Source organism: Callithrix jacchus, chromosome 13 (genome assembly GCF_049354715.1).
Source record: "Callithrix jacchus isolate 240 chromosome 13, calJac240_pri, whole genome shotgun sequence".
In the NCBI taxonomy this organism is placed as follows: domain Eukaryota; kingdom Metazoa; phylum Chordata; class Mammalia; order Primates; family Cebidae; genus Callithrix; species Callithrix jacchus.
Window position 1 is genome coordinate 71,429,573 of NC_133514.1, and position 24,278 is coordinate 71,453,850.

At 39.6% G+C, this 24,278-nt stretch overlaps 2 protein-coding genes across 3 annotated transcripts in view; one reads left to right on the top strand and one right to left on the bottom strand.

The window, feature by feature from the left end:
• The window catches only part of CDH2 (cadherin 2), a 236,558-nt gene extending 225,813 nt beyond the window's left edge, over nt 1-10,745 (bottom strand). Inside the window, exon 1 of the mRNA XM_002757141.6 lies at nt 10,610-10,745. Within this exon, the coding sequence (XP_002757187.3) occupies nt 10,610-10,669 (60 nt within the window). The 5' untranslated portion in view covers nt 10,670-10,745. The remainder of the gene's footprint in view (nt 1-10,609) is intronic.
• Nucleotides 10,746-10,911: 166 nt separating this feature from the next.
• Nucleotides 10,912-22,575, top strand: LOC118146860 (uncharacterized). 2 transcript variants are annotated; one of them, XM_054244084.2, is made up of 3 exons: nt 10,912-11,774; nt 19,684-19,797; nt 20,572-22,575. In XM_054244084.2, exons 1-2 carry the CDS (start codon nt 11,049-11,051, stop codon nt 19,783-19,785), a joined length of 828 nt encoding a protein of 275 aa, XP_054100059.2. In that variant the 5' UTR covers nt 10,912-11,048; the 3' UTR covers nt 19,786-19,797; nt 20,572-22,575. The 2 variants fall into 2 exon arrangements, with proteins under 2 accessions (XP_054100059.2, XP_078204056.1); XM_078347930.1 differs by having other exon boundaries at nt 22,108-22,161.
• The last annotated feature ends 1,703 nt before the right edge of the window (nt 22,576-24,278 follow it).

Sequence of the window (24,278 nt, forward strand, 5' to 3'; positions counted from 1 at the left end):
TGTATTATTGTGTATATCACCACATATACAAATCTAGGGGGAAAAAAAAGCAAGACCTCCTTCCATATAACACATAGAAAAGTAAATTTCAGGTAAGTAAAACATCTATATGTGAAAACATAAACAGATAAGTAATATCTAACATAGCATGAGGTTTGAGAAAGCTGTCTTTGGATGTAGACAGGCCTCAATTTATATGATTGCTTACCCACCAAAGAATAGTATTCTGGACATACTCATATATTTGTGTGTATGTATTTTTAACTATGAAGAATCAAAACTTAGGAAAATAAGGAATCAGAATCTTGACAGTATCTGTTATTATATATACAAATACTAAAAAAAGCAACCTGTTTTTCAAAATGCTTTTATTTTCCACCCTAAAATATTACAAGCCATCTGCAAAATACCCCACTGCTATCCACGTTTGAGTACACCACTATCTCCCTTTAAAACACAGCTTCATCAAGAAGTCCTCAATTAAAGGGAAGGATCATAAACCAAATTGTGAATTTAACTCAGTTTCATTTGCGAGGTACTTAATTCTAAATCAATTTGTAAATTAAATCAAAGGTAATAATATTCTCCCCAAATTTCTTATCTGTCAAACAGAAAAGATAGAACTGTGAATAAGATGTAAAGCCTCAAACACAAACATTATATGTACATAATTATTTTATGGTAGAAAAACAATGTGTAGAGGCAAAAGCAAGTGAAATACAAATTACATATCAATAAGCTAAGGCCAGACCAAGAGCACAATCTTTAAATTAAGGTAAAATTAAGTCCACACTCGTAAGAAGATAAATAAATTAGAGAAGCTTTGAAGCCAACAAATCCTTGGTGGCCATTACCTATGAAATTTGACTCCTTAGTCTTCACCATTATGCATGGAATCCTCTACCAACAATCTAGAGCTACTAAACCATTACAAACGGAAAAGGTCTCCAGAAAGAAAGATTCTTTCTAGCAGATTTTCAGATCTTTAAATAAGACTACAAACATAAAATAAAGGTAAATGGTACCGAGATACACAATGAATGCCCAGAAAGCTGGCAGTGTGTGGGATTAGAAACCCCTCAATGTAACTTTTTCAAAATTAAAAACAAAAAAACAAACTGGGTAAAGCCTTGCTGAAAAGTGGGTCACTAGTAAGCTCAGAGAGGTATTAAGAAGCATCACTGAAAAGATTAAAGTCTGTTAACACCTAAATCTTCTGATTAAAAACTTCAGGTCAGAAAAATATTTAGTTCTTTGTCTCTGGGACTCCTTCTAATAAAAGGAAGGACAAGAGAGACTATAACTTAACGGAATTCCAAATGTCTTTGGCTGAAGTTATATTGACAAACTACCAGAAATACGGCAAAAGATATTGTAAGAAAACTCACAAATTAGTGGCTTGATATCATAAATGTGCAAGTGGCCTTTAGCTGTAAAAAAAAAAAAAAAATTAATCTTTCATTTTAAAACAATTCAACTTCCTTATTGCCAATATATTTCTATAGTGTCCATAAGTCTTTCCTAATTTTGTGAAAATTAACAAATACATATAACGTAAATGTAGGGAAGATTCTGCGTACTGAGTGGAAGATGCCAGACACAAGAGAAAATGGTTTCATAAAGTACAAATAAGCAAAAATAATCATGCTGTTGGAAGTCAAATAAATAGTTACCAATGAGGCATGGTTAAAATTGAAGGAGGTGCTGGTAAAACTCTGTCTTGCTTCAGTGCTTATTAACTAGTATGTTCCATTTAGGAACACTTAGCAGGTTGTCCACTTTTACGTACAATTTCCTGTATGCATTTGACATTTCCATAAAGTAAATGTATATGTGTGTATTATATGTGTATAATCTGAATCTGAATTTTGAGTTCCCTAAAATATCGTATGAGGAAGAAGGATATTAGTACCCAATCGTGGAGGTGTCAACACCAAACAGACTTTACCAAGAATGGGTGCCAAAGGAGCTAAAAAAGGCCAATATTTTCACTGTAAAAACATACTTTGTTTACTCAACCCGAAATCCATAAAGAATGAACTTCAGACTTTGAATGTCTATGTTAACCAATTAAGACAACAAAAGGAAAAATAATAAAAATGGTCACAGTTTCCAGTTTATTACAGATTTATGTTGAGCAGAGGGGGCATTATATCCCCTTTAAATTTAGTACAATTAATGTTGTTTTAGTCCTCTATTTCAGGTTCGACTTAATAGCTTCCCAAACAACAAACAGACATTTCATGCAAGATTACAGTCAAGCCAAGTGTATCCACCCACCAAAAACAGGTCAAGTTACAAATATTATAGTTCTAGGTTTTTCCCAGCAGCAAACGAATCAGTAATTGTACTCAGTTACTCCACAGAATATTCACTGGAACCTGTCTGTAATGGGTCACTTCGAGATGTTAACATGTATATTAAAATATGCCAAATAACTTTATCTGTGTGAGAAAAGTAATGTCAAGTGTTCAAACATAAAAAATGTTTGAATATCAAACATTAAAACTTTCAAAACTTGGTGGTGGAATCTCTTGCATTTAATTTCACCCTGAAGAATATGGAAAGAGTTTCAAAAATATGTGTAGTCTGCAGACTGAGAGTATATAGGCTTTCAGAAAGAATTTTAAGTTCCAAGATTCATTTAAAATAAAATTATTTTGGAGTACTTACCAGCATATTATTTGTTGATCAAAACAATTTAAATAACTTTTAAAAACTGATTACAAGTGCCTCTAAAATGCTTTCTTTCTCCTAAAGACCATGTGAAAAATGAATGAAATTTTAACCAAGCATTATGTTTTGGCTTCAGATGCCAAAAGAAAGCAAAATATTTAAGGCCAAGATAAACAGAAAGTGTAATTCAAAAGTTAATGATTTAAAGAAAAAAAATCAACCCGGTAGAGAGAAACTGAAACTCTTCTTTATTGTGGTATTCATTCTCTGGGTATTACACAAAAAAGGCTGCAGTCTGATAAAGGGAGAAACCCAGATGCTTTGTAGTCAAAGCCCAACTTGACTATGATAAATATGGTTTTGTTCTGGATTCTCATCATATTCAAAATGTTTGAGTTCCAGTTTTATCATCTCTAAAATGAAGACAAAACCACCTATCTCATAGAGGTATAGAAACAATTAACTGAAACATAATAGTTTCTTTCCCTGAAGTTAAAAATACTTCATTTCTGAGGTTTAATACTACCAGACATTGGCTTGAAAAACTCTTTAAAGAGGCAGCAAATACCTAGTTTCAAGGGTTTTCTCTGCTGTACCTGCTCTACTGAGTTCTATGAATGACCTACTGACAACTGGGTAATAAAAAAAACAAATTGGGAAATGTCTTGAAACTGCAGATGTGGGAAAAAAATTAAAAGGGCAATCCGTACAACCCTTAATGAAAGCAGGTAGCATCAAAGTTCAAGATTTAGTACAACAGAAGAAAGTTAAGAAAACTCAAAGTGTATTTTAATAATGAGAGGAGAAAAGAGTCATTTTACATTTTTAGTGCCAGTGATATCTGGTATAATTAAAAACTCCAAACTATGTACCTTTTAATTTACTTTTTAAAAAATATTATTTAATCCACCCAAACATTAAATAACATATCAGAATGGGAGGAAAATCTGGGCATACATGTTTTAAATTAAAATGGCCACGTCATCTTTTTAATTACACAAAAATCAACATTAAAATTAAAATTACAATATATGGGAGTATGTAAGTACACTATCTAATTTTTAAATTACAGGTAGGTATATTTTATGAAAGAAAATCTAAGAACAGATCATGGATCAAACATCTCTCCAAGTTACTCTATAATTGCCATATCATATTTAGAACAGCAACTCTTTCTAAATAGCTAAAGCTGCTTTAAAGCATTATACAACTAATTCTCCCAATGCTACTTTGAAAAACCCAAGTTAAACTGCTTACTTAATCAAGGCAGTAGATACACTAGAACTCTGATTCGTATACTAAATGTTCTTCTGCATCTCCAGTTCTAGATACTAGTAAGGTCCACTTTCAATTACACTTTCACTATTGGAACAGATGAAAAGTTAAACATTCAGTCAGTCAGGAGAATGTAAGAAATATCACCATGGTTTACCCAACTAGTATAATCTCTCAGGCACAGAGAACCCAACACAAAGTAGTCATTCCATGATATCAGCATGGAAACTTATCCATTGTTTAGCTATCCGTTAATTCAACCAATCTTCCTCTGATCTACCTATAGCTCAAGCTGCTATAGGTTGTTCTAAACGTAACTTGAATCTTCCTAGTGTTATCTTCATCTGTTTGGTTACATATTCTTCAGTTATAGCTTATATTGTGTACTCTGTCGAATTAATCCTCATTCAAAATACCGTTTTGGTGGTCCTTACTTATCTGTAGCTTTTTTTTTTTGAGACAGAGTCTTGCTGTCCCCCAAGCTGGAGTGCAGAAGTGCTGCAGTCTCGGCTCACTGCAACCTCCGCTTCCTGGGTTCAATCTGTTCTCTAGTCTCAGCCTCCCAAGTAGCTGGGACTACAGGCTCATGCCACCACACATAGCTAACTTTTTGTATTTTCAGTAGAGACCGGGTTTCCCCATATTAGGATGGTCTTGATCTCCTGACCTTGTGATTTGCCCGCCAAATCACAGTACTCTGGGAGGCAGTACTTTGCCTCCCAAAGTACTGGGATTATAGGCGTGAGCCACCGTGCCTGGCCCTCTGTGGCTTTTTTAGGTGCATGACTATTCCCAAAACATGAGGTGGCTTAACAATCACTTTCTTGAACCTGAACTAGAAAATGTTTTGTTCCCCAAAGCAGGGGTTATTAAATCTGCTTCACATTATACTATAATTTATTAAATCACTTCTTACTCCTGGACTTTGAGATCAAATAATCCAATCTTTTGTAATCATAAGCAATGCATCAATTAGTATCTTCGTATATGTATCTATATCATGTGTTTATCATAAACACATACCTGTGCAAAAAAAGCTAGAGGAGAACTTGACAAAGGGCTATATTTTTAATGCTAATCCACTTATATTTTTAATGTTGACCCCATCACTCAATTCAGTGGCTCTCCTCAAGGCTATCTTCTCTCAAAGAAACATGAGCACATAAAACTAATAAATGTTTTATTCTCAGTGATATTACACTTACCTTCCTTTAAGCCTAAACCGCTCCCCAAAAATGTTTATTTTACTGGCAAAGGCAGCACAACCAATGAAGAAAGTAAAGTTTAGGCATATAAAAAATACAGATAACTTTAAACCTATCACTTATGATAAACCACAGTTAATAGATCAAAATTTTATCACTCCAGATATCTGAAAATTCCTACACTTTAGGCTGAAAAAAGCCTTTCCACAACCTTTGAAAAGGAGCTGTGTTTGAGATATTTTTTAAGTAGCCCCAAGAATCATGCAACTGGACAGACTCTTAAAGATCAACTAATCCAACCAGCCCAACATTTTACTGTTGAGGAAAATGAAGTCACAAGAGTTTAAGAGAGTAGGCTACATCTGGACGACATTAGAATCCCATGCTTCCTGCTCTTGACACTAGCTCTTGCCCTTGACACTACAGAAGGACATCTCACTTGCACAGATCAGTTATTATACTGTTGACTGCCTAAACCACCTTTCATGACATAAGTAATCAATGAACTATTGATTGACACTTCATGCTAGACTGTACGCAGTATTGCAGGAGACTCATACATATATAACAGACCCAAACATATTTGTGGGGTGTGTGTGTGTGTGTGTCTGTGGGTGTGTGTATATGTATGCAATCCAAGGGTGATGTAAGTATAGTTGGAAGCACAGACAACAAGGAAGTGGACTGAGTACCAAGGAGTAACAAAAAAATAAAAATCTAAGCAGGATTTAACCTCAAATTTCCTTAAAGAGACTCTATTATAACATAAATCATAATCTTTAAATCTACATCTTTCAAAAAGTTCCATTTAGCTTGTGAATTGTTCTGTCTACTTCAGACCCATCACTTCATACATGCAGAAGATACAGCTCTTACTAAAACATTAATCTGTATATACCTCTTCCTTAGCATGGATAGGGTTGTTTAATTAAAACTTACATGTATTTAGTTAAATACAAAGACCAGCATCTGCTCAAATTAACTGCTTTTTTTTCTGAAAAGTTAAAAATAAAATTTTAGTAGGAAAAAAACAGAAATGTGAGACATAGTGATTTGTTGTTACCAGTTATGTTTCAACTTAAAACTCTTAACCCAACTTGAAAATACTTAGCTTCCAAGTATACTGATGTCAGAAGTGACATACTTATTCAGATTGCAAAGTCCTAATTTAAAAATCTATCATGTTTTTAATGGCTGACAAAATCCACCAGCAAATCTAAGCAGTGCTTAAACTCGATTTACTCTTTGTATTTAAGCCAAAGGAACAAATCTGAATATTAACCTGGGAAAAATGATAGTGTAGATACAAATAAAACAATTCTTAAATAACAGCTCTAATTTTTATTTAAAAATCACTCTTCTAACTTCACAATATCCCTTTGAAAAAAAAGATGGGGATTTTAATCACTTAGGATTTAAAAAAAAATAGGATTTAAAGCAAGATTAACTGTTGCTTTAAGTCTTGACATTTCCCTATTAATAACCCTAAAGCTTAATGAGGCACAACAGAGTTAAGAATTGAAATTTTTTTAATGAAAAGAAAATTAAGGACAGTTTGGTGCCATATACTATCATAAAAATAATCTGCTCCAGAAAGACTTTAGTCTCTACATGTAAAAAGCAATATCTAAAAAGGATGTCCTTGTAAAATCTTACTGTGAACTTTTAGAAGGTTAGGGCAGACTTTGATGAAGGTATAAAAGTCAGAAAGTACCTAAGGCTTACCAGTCTTTTAAAAACATATGAGGATATACAAAACATTGTTTTTCAAATTACACCTAGCATGTTTGTAACTTACCACCTATTAGTAATGACTGCAAGTCTCAAGTTAAGAAAAGCACAGAAATATACATAACTGTGTCTACTAAGTATAACAGTGAACACCAACTAAGTTAATTCTTCTTTTCACAAGAACTTATGTTTCAAAGGCACATGAAAATGAAATAAACACTGAGAATAAACACATGCTTTACACTTAAGATGACTGCTGAATCCTTGCCACATTCTAGAAAAAAGCTGCTTCTTTTTATGTACGTTTCATATGAATACTAACCTCTTTAAAATCTTTACCTAATAGGTGAAAAACATGTAAGGTTTATGCATCTTTTTTTCCAAGGTTTTCATGCAGGGTTGAAACCAGGACCTATGTGTTAAGTCTAAGAGCTCTGAATTTCTATGAACATTAAAATACTGTCCTAGATGCCCCATAACCCATACAAAGGTATTTAAATTAGAACAATGGGGTTATGCAATTAAGATGTGGACTAGAAAAACACAGGTTTCTAACATTAATTAACTAGGTCAACGGTAAAAGCAACATTGATCTTTTTTTCTTAACAATAAACCTATATAAGAATTTGAAAGTCACTTATATTATTTAAAAGAAAAGCTGTTCATAACTTTGTGATATATTTTATCCTTTGATCAGGTAAGCTGAATGCTCAAGTTCAGATTTTTAAATGTAAAAATGCTAATATCTTAAATTGAGAAAGACTAAAGAAAATCTTGATGTTGAACATAATATGCAAAATTGACTGGAATTATGTAAATCTAAGTAACAGAATAACTAACCTAGTAAAGAATTTCTCAAAGTAAAATAAGGAACATAGACACTTCAGGTAACAATTAAAGGCACAGAGTTCTTTGAATATTCAATTATATTTAGCTCATATAAAAAAAAGGATGCTCTGTATCTGCACTAATAACCTACACATTCTCTTTTTTCTAAAACTATGGGCTGCTTAGTCTGGGGGGGGAAAAAAAAAAGCCCTAGACTGAATAGCAGCTGACTGCAGAGCGGCCACTTTCACCTTGCAGATAGAGCTTTGTTGTTCTGGCGTGTAAAGCAGACCATTAGCACAAAGTCATTTCTAATCTCAGTTGTACAATCCACATGGTGCACTTAACCCTAAAACTCACGTTGCATAAACTGCTCTGCTTCCACTCCTAATGACCTTTCAAATCGTTCAATGTTACTGCTTGACTTGTACTCATGAATTAGAGGACTGCCAAATAACTTGATGACAAAGTTGTAATTTCTCCTTTCCTGAAGGTTTAAAAAAGTCAACAACATTGGTATAGAAGAACCGGAGAGAGAACATACAATGAAAAAGAAAAGCACATTATTTAATGCTTATAAACGATATTTTTAGAAATGCTTAAGAAAAAAATAACAGAAAATTCACACCTGACTTCAAGGCAGATGACTAAAACAGAAAATGAGAGTGCTCCACTTGTAACACACATAGATTTCCCACAGTATTCATGACCAACAAATGTCTCTTCGTGTCCTAACTTCACTGCACAGTATTCAATTAAAATTCACTTTTAGATGAAAAAGTTTGTGAAAACCATCTGCTGCTGGATTCACTCTTGAGGATTTACTGTCTGTAAATAAGACGATCCAATGCTGTCCCAAAATTAATGCTTTTAAAGACTTTAAAAAAATGTGTATCTACGTCGTTAAAAAAAAAAAAAAAGCCTAATGTATACAGGAGTCTTAAGTTTGTCTTGCCTTCCTCTTAACTTCAAACACTTTAGAAGCAGGACTTTTTAAATACTTTTTCCTGCAGCCTAACCTCTTTAATAAACCCCATTTTTAAAGAAGAAACAATAAATGAAGTGACAGGAGGTGAAAGAATGAGGAGTGTGCCTTGGGAGAATAAAGGGCGGTTTTATAACAGGAGGTACTTTTGTTAGCAAGTGACTGGCAGGTCTTTCTCCCCCAAGTTAGAAGGAATTCCATCCAAAACTGCAAAGGCCAAAAATGTCTAGTCTAACAGTTCTGAAATCCCCGAGTCCGGAGAGAGCCGAGTGGGGGATGGCGAGTGGGGGAAGGGGAGAAAACCAGTGGGAGACTAAAGAACAAAAGGAGAAATCTAAGAAAGGGGAAAGGAACGCCGGGACCCTGCAGGCCTGGGAGGCAGGGGTGGGGAGAGCCAGAAAGGGAGAGAGCACGACCCCGGGAGGAAAGCACGGAGCCGGGCAGGGCCAGGCGTGCCGCACCGTGGCGCACCATGGACAGGGCTCCAAGTGGGGCGGCCCACACCCGTCTAGGGTGTTTCGGGAGAAAACTGGAGAGACTGCGGGCGCCAGCCCCGTCCCGCCCCCACCGCACCCCCTCAACCCGCCAGGCCGGCTGAAGCGCACCAGACCCTGACCCGCGAAGACTACGGAGCGGGCCAATCCACACCACCTATCCCCACCCCCGGAGCAGAATATTGTGAGGACAGGAGAAGAAAAGGAGGCACTTCCGAGCACTGCGTCCGCACTTTCCGGGGCTGGCAGTAGAGCAACCCTCCCCGACCCGAGGGCGATTTGTAGGGGGCCCCCTCCGCAGATTTTCCTGCCCAGAGGCGAGGACGAGCACGCCCCTTTCCCGCAGCCTCCGAGGGACCCAGGGCAGGCGGAGACCGACTTGGGACCGCCCAGCTAGAGGGTCCCGGTCGAGGCTGCGCGAAGTGGCCTCCGGGCCACGGCTGGCTGGTCGGGAGAAGCCTGGGGGCACCCTGGGGCTGGAGGTGGTGGAAAGTTGGGCTGCGCCGGGCTGGGAACCAGCAGCGCGCAGCGGAGAGGGAACCTGCGCCGGGACTGGAGCAGGTGCTTCCTGCCGAGGAGGAGCCTCTTAATAGAGATTAAATGAAAAGACTCGCTGGCGCTCTCCCGAGGGTGTGAAAAGTACGGAAAGCTCCAGGTGAAGGCGCCCCCGGAGCACTGGCAGGGCAAAGGCAGCCGGACAGAGGGAGAGGAGCAGCCGGGTAACGGAACTTCTCGCCCGCGGGGATACTGGGCGTGAGAGGCTAGACTGGGTCCACTGAAGGCAGACGCGGGTCGACAGAGACTCCTCGGGGCAAGGCGGCCAGGTTTTCTTTCCATCGATAGGACGGACACAGAATATTGTGAGGGCAAGAGAAGAAAAGGAGGCAACTCCGGACTGGGATAAAGACAATAGGAGAGTGGAGCCCTAAGGCACCGGGAAGCGCACGGGTGCCAGGGTGGGGTAAGGTGGAGGCAAGTCTCGTAACTAAGACACCAGAGTGAGAATTCCTACTGTAAACTCGCGACCCATCCCTGCAAGGAAAAAAAAATTGGAGCAAAGTACCATGCGAGGGGCGAGAAGCACAAAAAACTGCAAAATCTGGGAGTTATCCTGCCTCACCCTTCTGCTGTCTGGGGACACCCCCCGCAAGCTTGCTCGGCCCGGGAGGAGCAGAGGGGGCCCACAAACGGCCTCCTAGAGCCCCACCAGGAGAGGCGCGAGAGACCTGCTGGCCCCGGCAGCCCTGCCCCGGCGCCTGGCCCGAGCCTGAAGCCTGCGCAGCTCCCGGCCCCGCGGCGCGGCACCTCCCTTCCCGGGTGCGCAGCCCGGCCCCGCAGCGGCGCGGGGAACAAAGGGACCTGGCGCCGCCCGCCCCACCCCGCCCGTGGCCCGGCCCGCGGGGACCGCCGCTTACCTGAAGCAGGGCCGCCAGCAGCGGCAGCAGGGTCCGCGGCGCTCCCGCTATCCGGCACATGGAGGCGGAGAGGGGCCGAGCGAGGAGCCGGAGGCGGCGGAGGCAGCGGCAGCACCAACAGCGGCGCGGAGAAACCGCTCCAGGCAGTTTCCACCCCCTTCCCTTCCCCTCCCCTCCCCACCCCCTTCTCCGCTGCTCTGTGCTCCCCGCCAATGGAGAGCGAGCTGATGACAAATAGCGGGCCGCGGAGTCCGCGGGACTCGCACCAGGAGTAATAAAACAGACCCAGAGATCAAGGAGCTGGAGAGGGGGCGGGGGAGCGGGGCAGCGGGGCAGGCAAGCGTGTGAGTGTGAGCGTCTGTGAGTGTGTGTGGAGGCGGCCGCTGTGGCAGCGCAGGCGGCTCGGCTACGGCCCGGAGCGCAGCGGAAGCCGGGAGGGATGCAGCGGCGGGGACCTTGGCCGGTGGAGGATGCGGAGGTGGAAGTGGAGCGGATGGTGCTCCCCAGGAGCTCCGCCACGCGAGGTTTCGGGCTCGCGGTTTTGCTTCCTCCGGGTCCCCGCTCCAGAGCAGCTCGGCGAGATGAAGACGCCGGGGACAGCGCCGCGGGGAGGGCGCTCCGGGCCGTAAGCGCTGCACCCACAAAGAGCAGCAGTCCCGCCGCCCCGCGCCTCCGCTGCGTGGGGGCCGAGGGCCGCTTCTGGGCTCCCCTTTCCGGTCCCCCGGCGAGTTGGAGATTGTTCTCCGGCCTCGGCCGCAAGGGGGTGAGGCGAGGGGCCGGCGCGGCCGCTCCCGCCGCGGCTCCGTCCCGCGCAGCTGCCACAGCAGCCGCCCCTACTGCCCGCGCACCGGCACCCGCCCGCCGGTCCTCGCCCTGCGCCGCACACTCGCGCGCGCCGCCCTCCGTCGTCGACCGCGCACCCCGTTCGGCCTCCGCTGCGCGACCTGGGCGAGCCGCCGCCGCTCTCGCCGCACGCGCTGCCTGGCTGCGCGGCCCGCTCCCCTCTCCTATCTCTCCCGCCGCCGCCGCCCTCGTCTCCCGCCCCCGCCTCCCTCCGCCGCCGAGCTTCCCCGCCCGCGTCGCGGCCAATCGGAGGCCACCAAGCTGCGGCTGTAGCCGGCCGGATCCGCGGCAGCCGCCCGCCCCCGCCCCGCCGAAGCGCCCGGTATTTTGCTGCAGCCCGCGGGGGGTCGCCGGAGGGAAGCCTGGGGTGCGCCGAGTACCACCCCGGCAGGTGGAGGGGCTGCGGGAAATAAAATAACTTGCGCAGGAACTTGATTGGTAGCAGGTTTATCTTTGGTCCGTGGTGGGGAATCTGATGGAGATGAGGAATGGTGGGGAGGGGGATGCTTCCTTGGGAGCCTAACCCACGTTTCTCTATTTTGTCCTTCTTTGATGATGGGTAATCTTTCCGGGCCCGGGCAGACTCAGCAAACTAAGGACACAGGCCAAGCTCATCCTAGCTATTGTTGTCTGAGGCGCTCGCGAGGAGCCACCTGCAGGCGGGGGGAGGGCGGAGGCTGCTGCTCCTCTCTGGAGCTCGCACCTCCAGCTCCCACCCTTGCAGATGTACTGGAACAGCCCAAGTTTTTGTGTTGTTGTTTTGTTTTGTCCCCTCTGGGAGTTTGAGTGTGCATGTTTGTTATTTTATTTGAAATCTCGGTTTTCTATTGCTACCCGTTAGTGGTATGGTTCACATTTGGGACCAACAGTTTCAGGGTAGTTTTACTCCCTCCTACCACCCCCAACAACAATCAAAAGAAGAGAGAAACTAAAAGCTGGAACTCCTGAAAATAGGATTATCTAAAAGATAAAATGACTGATAAAGAATTCGCACCATGTAAAGGATTTCAGTTGGCTTTCTTTGAGGCATGAACTTGGAGGACAACACAGTGAGAGACTTCACAAGTTTGAGTCACAAGCATTTGTGAAATGGAACTGGGAATGGGGAGCAGTGTTTGGTTTTTTGTTTTTTCCAACTCTGGTGAGGTAATAAATTTTCGAGGACTTTTTTTTTTTTTTTTTTAAGGTTTACAGGTAAATAGAAATACCCGTTTTATCTAAGCCTTTCAACACTTGGAGGTCGGTGAACTTCATTGCAGTTAATGAATATTTTCTGCCTTTATTGCTTGCTTTTCTGCTTTGGATGACGAATATTAACGTTATTTGAGTTTCAAGATACCTATCATTTAAGAATTTGATGATGAACCTTTAAAAATCAGCTACTAATTTCCTGACATAACTGATGCAGCTTTTAATAATGTACTATTGCTGGCTAGGCTTTTAAAATTTTAATATTAATAGGGAGACGTTCAATTTTAATTAAAACATAATATTGTAAATTTTCTTATGAAACAAATTTTTTCCTGGATATTCTTTCTTCTCAAAAGAATAAGAAAGGTTATGTTAATTAAATTTAAAAGATGAAAGACTTAGCTAATATAGTAATCAGAAGTGCTTGTTCTTTTCCTTTCTCTTCTTTTTTTGCTAGATACTATTTTCACACTAATGCTAATCAGCCTAAAAGTTACCTTTGCAATAGAGTATTTATAAATTATGCATCCCGGGAGTCATGCATAAGAATAGTAAAAATTCAGTCGAGGGATATGTTTGTTATACTCCAAAATGGGATTTATAGATCTCATCTCCATGGCTAAGATTTAAGCTTCAACCCTGGGCATGGGGTTTTGATTGCATCCTCATCACTCCTAGCAGTAGCCATTAATGTTTATTACCTTTCTGATTAATTTAAAGATAGAACAAATTTCAGCATGAATAACTCTATTGCTTGTTAATAGTATTTACTTGAAGGTTTAAACATCATGTCTCTTATAAATTAAATGCTTATGATTTCAAAATCTTTGGAATGGCTGTCAGTCAAGGAATTCTCTGATTCCAACAGTTTTTAATCCTTTAGGTAAGCACTGGCAGCATTTTTTAAAAGTCCAATTTGCATGCCTCTCACTCTTCAGTAGTTGTGAATTGTTTTAGAATCTTGCCTCATTTTTAGTTGATCACCTGATCAGCCAAATCTTGCTAATAATTATAGGCTTTTGATTACAAGAAGGAATAGTCTAGTCTAAAATCATGCTGTTGGAGACTTTGTGCATCCATTTGATGTTAATGAAAGTAGATCTAGTGTTGACTATGATATCCAAACACAGCTTTACCTCTATAATACCATATCTAAGATTAGCTAATGGGGCCATTCATTTTTCTGGGCAAGTGGTGACCAAACTCAGATTTTTAGCCCCTGCTCAAAGCATTACTTGTCTGAAGACCAGTTTTCCATCAGCCTATAGAACTCCAGGGATGCAGGGGATTGTCAGTGACCCAGAGAAACAACCTCAGGTGGTATTAGGGGTTGGATAAATGGAGACAAGAAAAAAATATATAATAATATGAAACATGACTGAATTCACACATCAAAAATCAATCTGATTCTTCATATCTGACCTGTGGAGTAATGCCTATTTACAACAAGAGGTCTGCAAAGCTCTATGGAAAGACTGATTAAATGATGTGCCCTGAACACTTGGCCAGTTTTTATATGTATGTAGAGGTCACGATGATTCATTTCTAAGCATTCATTTTTATATGTATGTAGAGGTCATGACGATTTGTTTCTAAGCATTTATTTCAAAAATTATAATAAATTTTGTTCTGGTGTGTTTTGTCAGACAGGATATGCTACATGTATGAATTCACCATGTACATGTTTGTGTACAAAGTTTCTTGCCTTGGACATAAATGCTGAACAGCAGTAGTCTAATCTGGAGCCTCCTCTCCCTGACCTCCCCTTCCCCACCCACTATGGACACTCACCTGAAATAGGCTCCACACTTGTCTTTGTCTCTGACACCTAGCAAGGTATCCTTCCCAAATGTTGAATGAAGACTTCCTGCTCCACTCCTCCTCCTTTTTAAGTCCCTGAGACTTAAAAGGTACACAAGGCCATCAGCTGGCAAGTAGGGAATGCAGAATGGGACCCAGGTTCTCTTACTCCCACTCTTACCTTTGCCCTTTATCTTATTCTGGGAAGTTCCTTTAACATTGGAAAATTCACCTATATGGAAAGAGAGAGAGATTTTCCTTTTTAAAGAAGAATATAATAATGTTAGGGCTTTGTCTGCTATTTTCTTCAAGTTTTTTGTTCTTCAAAGTATGTGTGAAATTGAGGACATAACTCTACGTTTCTTTCCGCTGCTCTCAGTTTTCATATGCTTTTCTTAGTGTGATCATCTTGTCTTATTTATTGTGATTTTGGCATTTAAAAATCCATATCTTTGATACAACCTGGCCGCTAAACACAAGTCAGTCCTTCATCTGGTGCTCAGAGTAGTGATCTGATCCAATATTAGAAGAAAAACCTGGCTATTTAAAAAAAAAAATCTACTCTTGTTTGAAAATATTATTTACCTATTGTTTTTCATTATTTGAAAATCAAAATCAACATCTTCATGGAAAATAGAACCAAAGAAGTAACTTGAAGTACATATGGTCACATAAGTGAGATATAAATTTGCCAGATAAGCAACTCAACAGAGGGGAGTAATTCATAAACAGGCCCTGAATTACAAGGAACCCCACCAAAACACACATACACATGAACACAATCCCTTTCTGGTTCTGGAAGGTAGAGGGGTAGAGTATAATAAACAGATATGGCTATAAATTCAAGTAGACCTAGCTCTATGACCTTGAGTAAATTTCTTAACATTTCTAAGGCTCTTTTATCTTATCTTGAAAATGTGGATAATGACAGCATTTCTTTAAAAAGTCAGATAGGAACACAATAGATCACAATAGGGCCTTAGCATTTTATCTATAGTGTATTAAGTATGCTGATTTCACAGAGGATTCAGAGCACAGTTACTTAAGAATCTCAGTGAACTGCCAGGTGCCATGGCTCATGTCTGTAATCCCAGCACTATGGGAGGCCAAGGTGGGCAGATGACGAGGTCAAGAGATCCAAACCATCCTAGCCAACATGGTAAATACCTGTCCCTACTAAAATTACAAAAATTAACCAGGCGTGGTGGCACATGCCTGTACTCCCAGCTACTTGGGAGGCAGAGAACTGCTTGAACCTGGGAGGCAGAGATTGCAGTGAGCCAAGATCATGCCACTGCACTCCAGCCTGGAAGACAGAATGAGATTGTCTCAAAAAAAAAAAAAAAAAAAGAATAAAAAGAATCTCGGTGAACACTCTTTCACCTCTCCCAGTTGCTGTCTGCAATTTAAAAAAATGCTTTTAGGCCAGTCGTGGTGGCTCATGTCTGTAATCCCAGCACTTTGGGAGGCTGAGGTAGGCGGCTCACTTGAGGTTAGGAGTTCGAGACCAGCCTGGCTAACATGGTGAACTCTCTCTTTTTTTTTTTTTTTAAATGCTTTTAATCAAAATTTTGTGTTGCAAAACAACACAAAACCTCTAATATAAAAATTAATGGCTGAGTAAATAATCTTCAGACTGGTAAAAGAAATAAAAATTTGGTGGCTTTGTAATGTGCAGAAAAACAAGTCTGGACATATGAAAGTATTCACAGGAAACAATATAATCAGTATTAATTTATTGATTTCGTATAGGAGAATGAATTCATATTTGAATTATCTCACAAATTGATAATACCAAGACCCCGGCTAAACTGCATTTTGCTTAGGACCTTTCTTTTGCTAACCTGGCTTTTATTGTTTCTTAAACTGCTTTCTGCCTATGTGCTTCGAATCAGATTTGCATAGTTGATTTCATGAATCTTTTTTAAACATCAGCTATATTTGAGAAAATAAGATTTTCATGATATCCAAGAAGTCTACCTTCTGCACCAGAAGCCTAGATATTTACAGGGTGATGCCAGCACTTTAGATCACTTAAAAGACAGAAAGCCTATTTCTCGAGATAAACAAATCTTGAGAAAATAAAACAAATCATGCTGGAGACTTTGATAATTCTTAGTGGTGCCAAACTTTTGCCTTCATGTCTTTTTAAAAGCAAAGATCTGTCTTCAGGAAAGTTCTGAAATACAACTGTCAGTGTTTAGAGGATAGTAAAATATATTTACTATCTGAACTTATATTTGATTGCATCCTTTTGTCCAGTGAAAATTGAGGCCGTGGATAAAGTATTGGCTTGGGTTCAGGAGACCAATTTTCTCTTCCCAGGCCTATGGCTGGCTGAATAATCTTAGGTGTGACAATGTCTTTAAATGTTTTCTAATCTATAGAGCAGGAATAATGCCACTTTTCTCATAAGAATGCAGAGAGAACTAAGAAAATTATGTCAGTAAAATCTACTTCTTCATAGAGAAGTACTGCATAAATACGTCTTATTCTTTAAAGCTGTGGATTCAACTGTAAGAGGAATGATTAGTATCTAATGTTAAGTCACATTTTAATGATGTGGCATAATCAACAAGCCACCAAGTGCTTATTAAATTTTTCTTCTTTTCCCCACTTACTCATAAATTTTTAAAATAACAGTTATCTTTTTCATTACAAAGGCACCATTCACAGATATTTGAGAAAATTATATTGTTAAATGCACCATAATTATTCATAGATTATGCTTACCCGTCCTTATATTCCAGTACCAGCTGTGCAGATATGGTCTGAGTTTTCCTTTTAAACAGGGAATGTAAAATACCAACAATATTCTCATTTATTACAGAATTTACAACGTATGTCACTGGGACCCATTTTTTTACATAGTTGCTAAAAAGCTGCGTGATTATCATAGATAAGCATGATCTTTCCGGGTGGTCTATTATTTTGACTCATCCTTGAGAAAGGTTTTTCAAAGACAGGTCTGCAAGAGATGAGAATAGTCTCATTTCTAAAGTATTTACTAGAGCTAATAATAAAAGTGCATTTTTATTCCAAGACTAATTTATCCACACCATGTGAAATTTCAAAGTCTTGGAGGCCAAGACACAGGCTGTCTCGAATTGAGGGAAGAGGGCTTTGAGGAGCCTGCTGGTCAGTGCTATGAGGGAAAGAAGTCAAGAGATAGGGATGAAGGTCACAAGTGGACATCAGGAAGGACTAAGGCACTTGAGGTTTGTACTCTGTCATCAGCAGAAGGGGTTCATACTGTGGATACAGTGTGGACTATGGTCAAGCGATAGGATATGGGGAAAGTCACAGTCGTAACAATTTCTCAATAAATATTTGCCCAGATTTAGGAGTGAATCATACAGAAGAATAGGACACGGAATTTGGACAGGAGAGTGGGGACAAGCTTTTCAGTATCCAAAACTGATAGGAAGCTCCACACAAAGGGAACAGCTGATATGTAACAGTTCGTCCAGGCCAGTTCATTCTTTCCTATCCTCAGATTTGCACAATTCTTGATAAGGGAAAGTTTCTCATGAGATTCTTACTGGGGATGTGTGGGGTTATCCTGAGTTCTAAAACTGCTACTTCAACAAATGTGAAATACCTATTTATACTTCTTCTCAAGTTGTTTTTGTAAGGATGGAAATGAGGTAAAATGGTTTTTTTGCTTTACAGTCTTTTTTAGTCAAAAGTAAGCACGATTTGACTGAAAATAAATGGGATAGTATACATTTTAACTGAAGAAGATATAAGTTGGCTTTCTTAATTTTATTTCCTCATTTTCTGGAACTCCCTGTTTTTTGGATGTAGAACTTTCCAGAGTATTGATTTTTATTTTTTTAATCTCTCTCATTTTATCTTCTCCCTTCCTCCCTCTTTCTCTTGTTCCTTCTCTCGCTTTCTCCCTCTTTCCCTTTTTCTCTACAATTAAAAAAAAGTTGGAGATATTTCTTTACCTTTATTTTCCTACCTTTCTGTTGAGAATTTGATAATGTTTTTCATTTCCAAGAGGTTTCAGTGGTTCTCTGATTTATTTTTTATAGATATTTGCTCTCATTTCATAAATGTAAGAGCTTCTCCTAAGTCTGTATTGTTCAAAGCTTTCTTCTGCTTCTGCTTTACATCAGTTTCTTCTCTCTTTTTTTTTTTTTTTTTTTTTTTTTGGTCTCATGTTTGAGGCTTTCTTGAGGAGGAGATTATGTTTAGTATGCCGAATTTCATTTAATCTTACCAATTTTTAATAAGGCCCCCTACCCCGCCTCATTTTTGCTTGAAGCAAGAGGTCACAGATTGTCCCTAAGGCTTCTTTCCAGGAACCTTCTCCAAACTTCTAACCACTGCCTTCTCCCATTCTGAGGAAACAGGGATTATTATTCCCTCACTTACACCAGATTCCTCATTCCCATCTGCACCCTGGGACCAGTTCCTGCCCTGTAAAGGTGTTTAAAGAACCTCTCCAGGTGAGACAGGCTCAAGTTACACTGTGCTCTGCTGGTGGCTTGACTTATCTGTGTCAAGATGTCATCTGTGATTTATTCCTTGATAAAAGGAAAGCAGGAGCCCTAAGTGATTTTCTGGATGACTGCTGACACTTTTCTCCTGTCGGAGTTGTCATCTACTTCTCCCCAACAATGAGATGCACATCAGTCTCATCAGAAGCTTTCAGCTTAGGACTCCCCTTGTGACACAGTCCTTTCTAAAGTTAATCATGGGCCTCCTGTGCTTCATGCCCTCCTATGAGAAATAGTGTCTGCTCCACAAATTACTTCACCCCAAATTATTTGTTTTGGCCCCCATAGTTTTTGACTTTAAAAAAAATCTAAATGCTTTATCCTCAGCATAACATAATAATAGTTATATGAAATCAGATTTCCAAGGTTTTATATTCTGTGGAGGCAATCTGTGGAGGTACCTTCACCCTAATGCATTCACTCCATTCACAGTAGCTGAATCTGTCCAAAGTGAAGTAGTCATTTACATAATATGAAAAAATTTATGTGTTCAATAGACAGTAAGAAATATAAATTTATAATATTGGTAGTCCAAGCCTACTATTTATAGCTGATGGGATAGAAAGACTTCAGTAACTAAAGTATTTAGTCGAATTATCTTCAATTTTTTGTTGTTGTTATTGTCATAATGTATTTGCTAACATACCCTAGAAATAACATCTTTCAGTTGGAAGGTGTACTTTATAAACATATGTTGATCAATAAGTGCCTTTTTTTTTTTTTTTTTTTAAGTCGGAGTTTCACTCTTGTTACGCAGGCTGGAGTGCAATGGCGCTCACCACAACCTCCGCCTCCTGGGTTCAGGCAATTCTCCTGCCTCAGCCTCCTGAGTAGCTGGGATTACAGGTATGTGCCACCATGCCCAGCTAATTTTTTGTATTTTTAGTAGAGATGGGGTTTCACCATGTTGACCAAGATGGTCTCGATCTCTTGACCTCGTGATCCACCCGCCTCGGCCTCCCAAAGTTCTGGGATTACAGGCTTGAGCCACCGCATCTGGCCCTAGTAAGTGCTGTTTTTAATACTTTATCCCAAATATTGTGATATATTTCTCTTAGGAAAGGTCATTGCTACTTTCTCCACTAGCACTCCTCCTGTCGAGAATCACAATTTAATATTCAATTCCTCTTCATTTGCATTTAATATAAATCTTCTGTTATTCATTGAAGTCTTATGAGGTTGAATGTTATCTTGCTATTCATCAGTGTGCCGTCACTTCACCTTAAAGGTATTTATAAGGATTTTATTCACATGATGCTCTCAAGCTTAGAGTTCAACTACTAGGATTCGTTCAACAGATATTAGGGTCCATTTAACAGATGCATAGAAATCAGTCACCATTTCACCCAAAGTTACATCCAAATACTTAGTTTTGTGAAATGCATCTCTACTGCTTGGAATATCCAGTTTTGCCTTACAGTAAAACTGGGTATGCTGACCACCTACTAGTAACACATTTGTAAACATGCCAGAGGAAGAAACCTACTTTTACTTATAGAGCAAATACCTTCTCTTAAAAAGAGGTACCTTTTTAAAGATTGTGTCCAAATTGCAGAACTCACCTGAGAATAACAAAAAGGTACAAGACCAATGCTGTCTATCTTTTTCTTTTACCCTTAGCCATACTGAGAACAAGCTGGCTTCAGTGCAACTATGGCACAGACTACAGAGCACATAAGAAAAGAAACAATGGGGCCACCAACAGTCTAAAAGGGAAGGAGCGCTATAGTGAACAGGAGCATGGACACATGAAGGCTCCAATGAGATTCTTAAACTGTGTGTCCAGCAGAAGCTATCAGTGAAGAGATGTTAAGTTCATACAGCTTCTTGAAGAAAAGCAACATCCTAGGATCCCAATAAATAAAAATCCTTCACTTGATTCAGAAGATGCTGACTAAAATCTTAAAGATGTTTCCTGGTGGAACATGTTTTTGTTTATTTTTAAGAATCACACAATCAATCCAGTTCCTTGCATGTTGCAAACCTCTAAGAGATCCCTTTGCACCCGCTCAGTCCTGTAGTTTAGAATGACTGACAGTATCTCTATAATTAATAGAGCATAATTGGATTATTACCAAAGGCAAAATAATATATTTGCTGTTTTTTAGTTTTTAAAAACAAATGTTTTAAAAATCCAAGTTTAATCATCTTCACCATCTAGGTAATAAAATATATATGTGCCTTCCCCCACATGTTTAAATAACCAATATCATAATTAATAGTTTTTCCAGAAATAAAATTCTTAAATCTTTATGCAAAGTTTTGAATATACAAATATTTTGTATCCCTAGCTACTATTTTCTTAACTTCTGTTTTCATTTAGAAATGTTTGCATTTGACCACACTCTTCTTCACTAAACACTTTTCATCTTTGTCCTCCTTTGATTTGAAATCCACAGCTAATATAATTTCTTAGTCATCTATGCTTGATATAGTTTTTAAAAGATCTATTTATTTTGAATTAGCTTACAATGCCTTAGAAACAAGCAAGAAAAGGAAAAGTAGGGAGGGAATAGTAAGGAGGAAGAAAGAAAAAATTATTCAGTTATGAACTGTTGACTTTTTCTATGCTTTGTTTAAGTGTCTAATCTTAAAGGGGAAATGGTGGAATCCTGCTCTTTGAACCAGCCATTAGGAGGTGCTCATAGTTTGGAGCAAACTCTTCAAACCTTTAAGGCTTGTCTAGCTTTTCTGTTCTGCAGAACTTATCTTTAATTTTAGAAATTTTCCTTCACTTGAACATACCACTTGTAAAAATTGTCTGGCTGACAGCTCTGGGAACCAAAGTCATCCAATTAGTCCAAAAAACAAATGTTTTGTGGCATCTATCACCACAGAACACCAACAGGCCCTCAGACAAACACATCAGGTTAAAAGAAAAACATGTATTTGAGAAGGAAAACTTTGGCTATTTTGCCTTCAGAGAGAAGTGGTTGATATTAATTGGCGTAAGGCAGTGGTCTTCCGGAAGCATTTCCAAGGGCTATATCTAATTTCGTAAAGTAAAGGGGCATATTTGTATTCTGAATATGCCTACAGGGTAGAGTGTACTTTCATAAAGAAGTTTCATGGCTGTTTATTATAGACACATTCACACTGTTAATTTTTCATTTTTGTTTTACCATTATTGCTTTTCATTTGCTATAACACACCCAGACTGGCAACTTGACAAGCCTTTGGTCCAGTGTGGACATGCTTGGAGCAAAGAAGACTGAAGGACAAGTATGCGCCATCCTTTCGTAGGTTTGTATTGGCCCCAAAGCACTGTTTGGAAGACAGTAAACAATGTTAGCCTACTTATTTTTAATAGAAGTTATTGTTAAGGAGTTATAGGTGTTTCTACAAGTAGTACAAGTATAAAATACTATGTATGAATTACTTAACTGATTAAATGATGGCTTCCATAATCTTGTGCCATTTATCAAGTTCAGTGCGAAAATCAAATATTGACGTTAAATTTTAATTTAAAAATTTTCATATTAAAGTAAATCAATGCACAAAATTTCAAAATTATATGCCTGAGAAAAAAGAAGATAACTTTATTTTATTTTATTTTTATGTATTTATTTTTTTGAGACAGAGTCTTGCTCTGTTGCCCAGACTGGAGTGCACTGGCACGATCTCAGCTCATAGCAACCTCCGCCTTCCAGGTTCAAGTGATTCTCATGCCTCAGCCTTCTGAGTAGCTGGTACTACAGGTGCCCACCACCATGCCCAACTAATGTTTTTGTATTTTTAGTAGAGACAGGGTTTCACTATGGTGGTCAGGCTGGTGGGGAGCCCCTGACCTCAAATGATCCGCCCCCTCCTGCCTCAGCCTCCCAAAGTGCTGGGATTACAGGTGTGAGCCACAGTGCCCACCCTAACTTTAGAACAATTATTTTTACTTTGGATCAACTCCTAGCAAATGGGAAAGCTTATTTCGTATCTTTGGCCCCCAACTCATAGTGTCTTAGGTCCAAGCATTTCCCAGGCCTAAGAGAGGTCACTGCATAATGTTGATGATGACACCTACTGGCAGCACAGGATTTTGCACCCTAGTTCCATAAGACAATGAAACCCCTTGTTATCTATCTAAAATAAAGATATTTGAAATCTGTATTTTTTTTTTTTTGCCTTTGTCTTTTTTTTTAATTGTACTTTAAGTTCTGGGGTACATGTGCAGATCTTGCAGGATTGTTGCATAGGTGCACACATGCCATGGTGGTTTGCGGTCTCAATCCCCCCCATCAACTACATAAGGCATTTCTCCCAGTGTTATCCATCCCCAACCTCCCTGCCCCCTGCTGTCCCTCCGCTAGTCCCCCAACCCCCAACAGAACTCAGTGTGTGATGTTCCCCTCCCTGTGCCAATGTGTTCTCATTGTTTAACACCCACCTATGAGTGAGAACATGCAGTATTTGGTTTTCTCTTCTTGTGTCAGTTTGCTGAGAATGATGGTTTCCAAATTCATCCATGTCCCTACAAAGGACACGAACTCATCATTTTTTATGGCTGCATAGTATTCCATGGTGTATATGTGCCACATTTTCTTTGTGCGATCTATCATTGATGGGCATTTGGGTTGGTTCCAGGTCTTTGCTTTTGTAAACAGTGTGGCAATGACATATGTGTGCATGTGTCTTTATAATAGAATGATTTATAATCCTTTGGATATATACCCAGTAATGGGATTGCTGGGTCAAATGGAATTTCTATTTCTAGGTCCTTGAGGAATCACCACACTGTCTTCCACAATGGTTGAACTAATTTACACTCTCACCAACAGTGCAAAAGTGTTCCTATTTCTCCACATCCTCTCCAGCATCTGTTGTCTCCAGATTTTGTAATGATCACCATTCTAACTGGCATGAGATGGTATCTCAATGCAGTTTTGATTTGCAAATGTTAACCAATTTGTTATCTAATTCTTCTTTTAATCCAAGTTGGTCTTATTTTCTTTTTCTAACATTTAGTATGTTTTCATTCTTTAAAACATGTAGAAAAATATTTATACTTATGAATTCACTTTTATGCACCAATTTTGCTTTGATGTTTTTATTAATTTATTTTTTTCCCTGAGTCCAATAGTTACTTTAAAAGGTTTGTTTTCATTCTCAAGTGGTATACTTTTGTTTCTAGTAACAGAAAAATTTGTATTTTACATTCAATTGTTGTCAGTTAATATTTTACATTCAATCCTTGTCGGTTAATATGGTGTATGATTTCAGTTTCTTTGGATTACCGACTTTGTTTTGGGTCTGATACCAATTTTCATTCATGCTTCTTGCATATTTTACATGAAGGAAATTACTGGTGATGTCAAGAACTATGGCAAATTGAAATT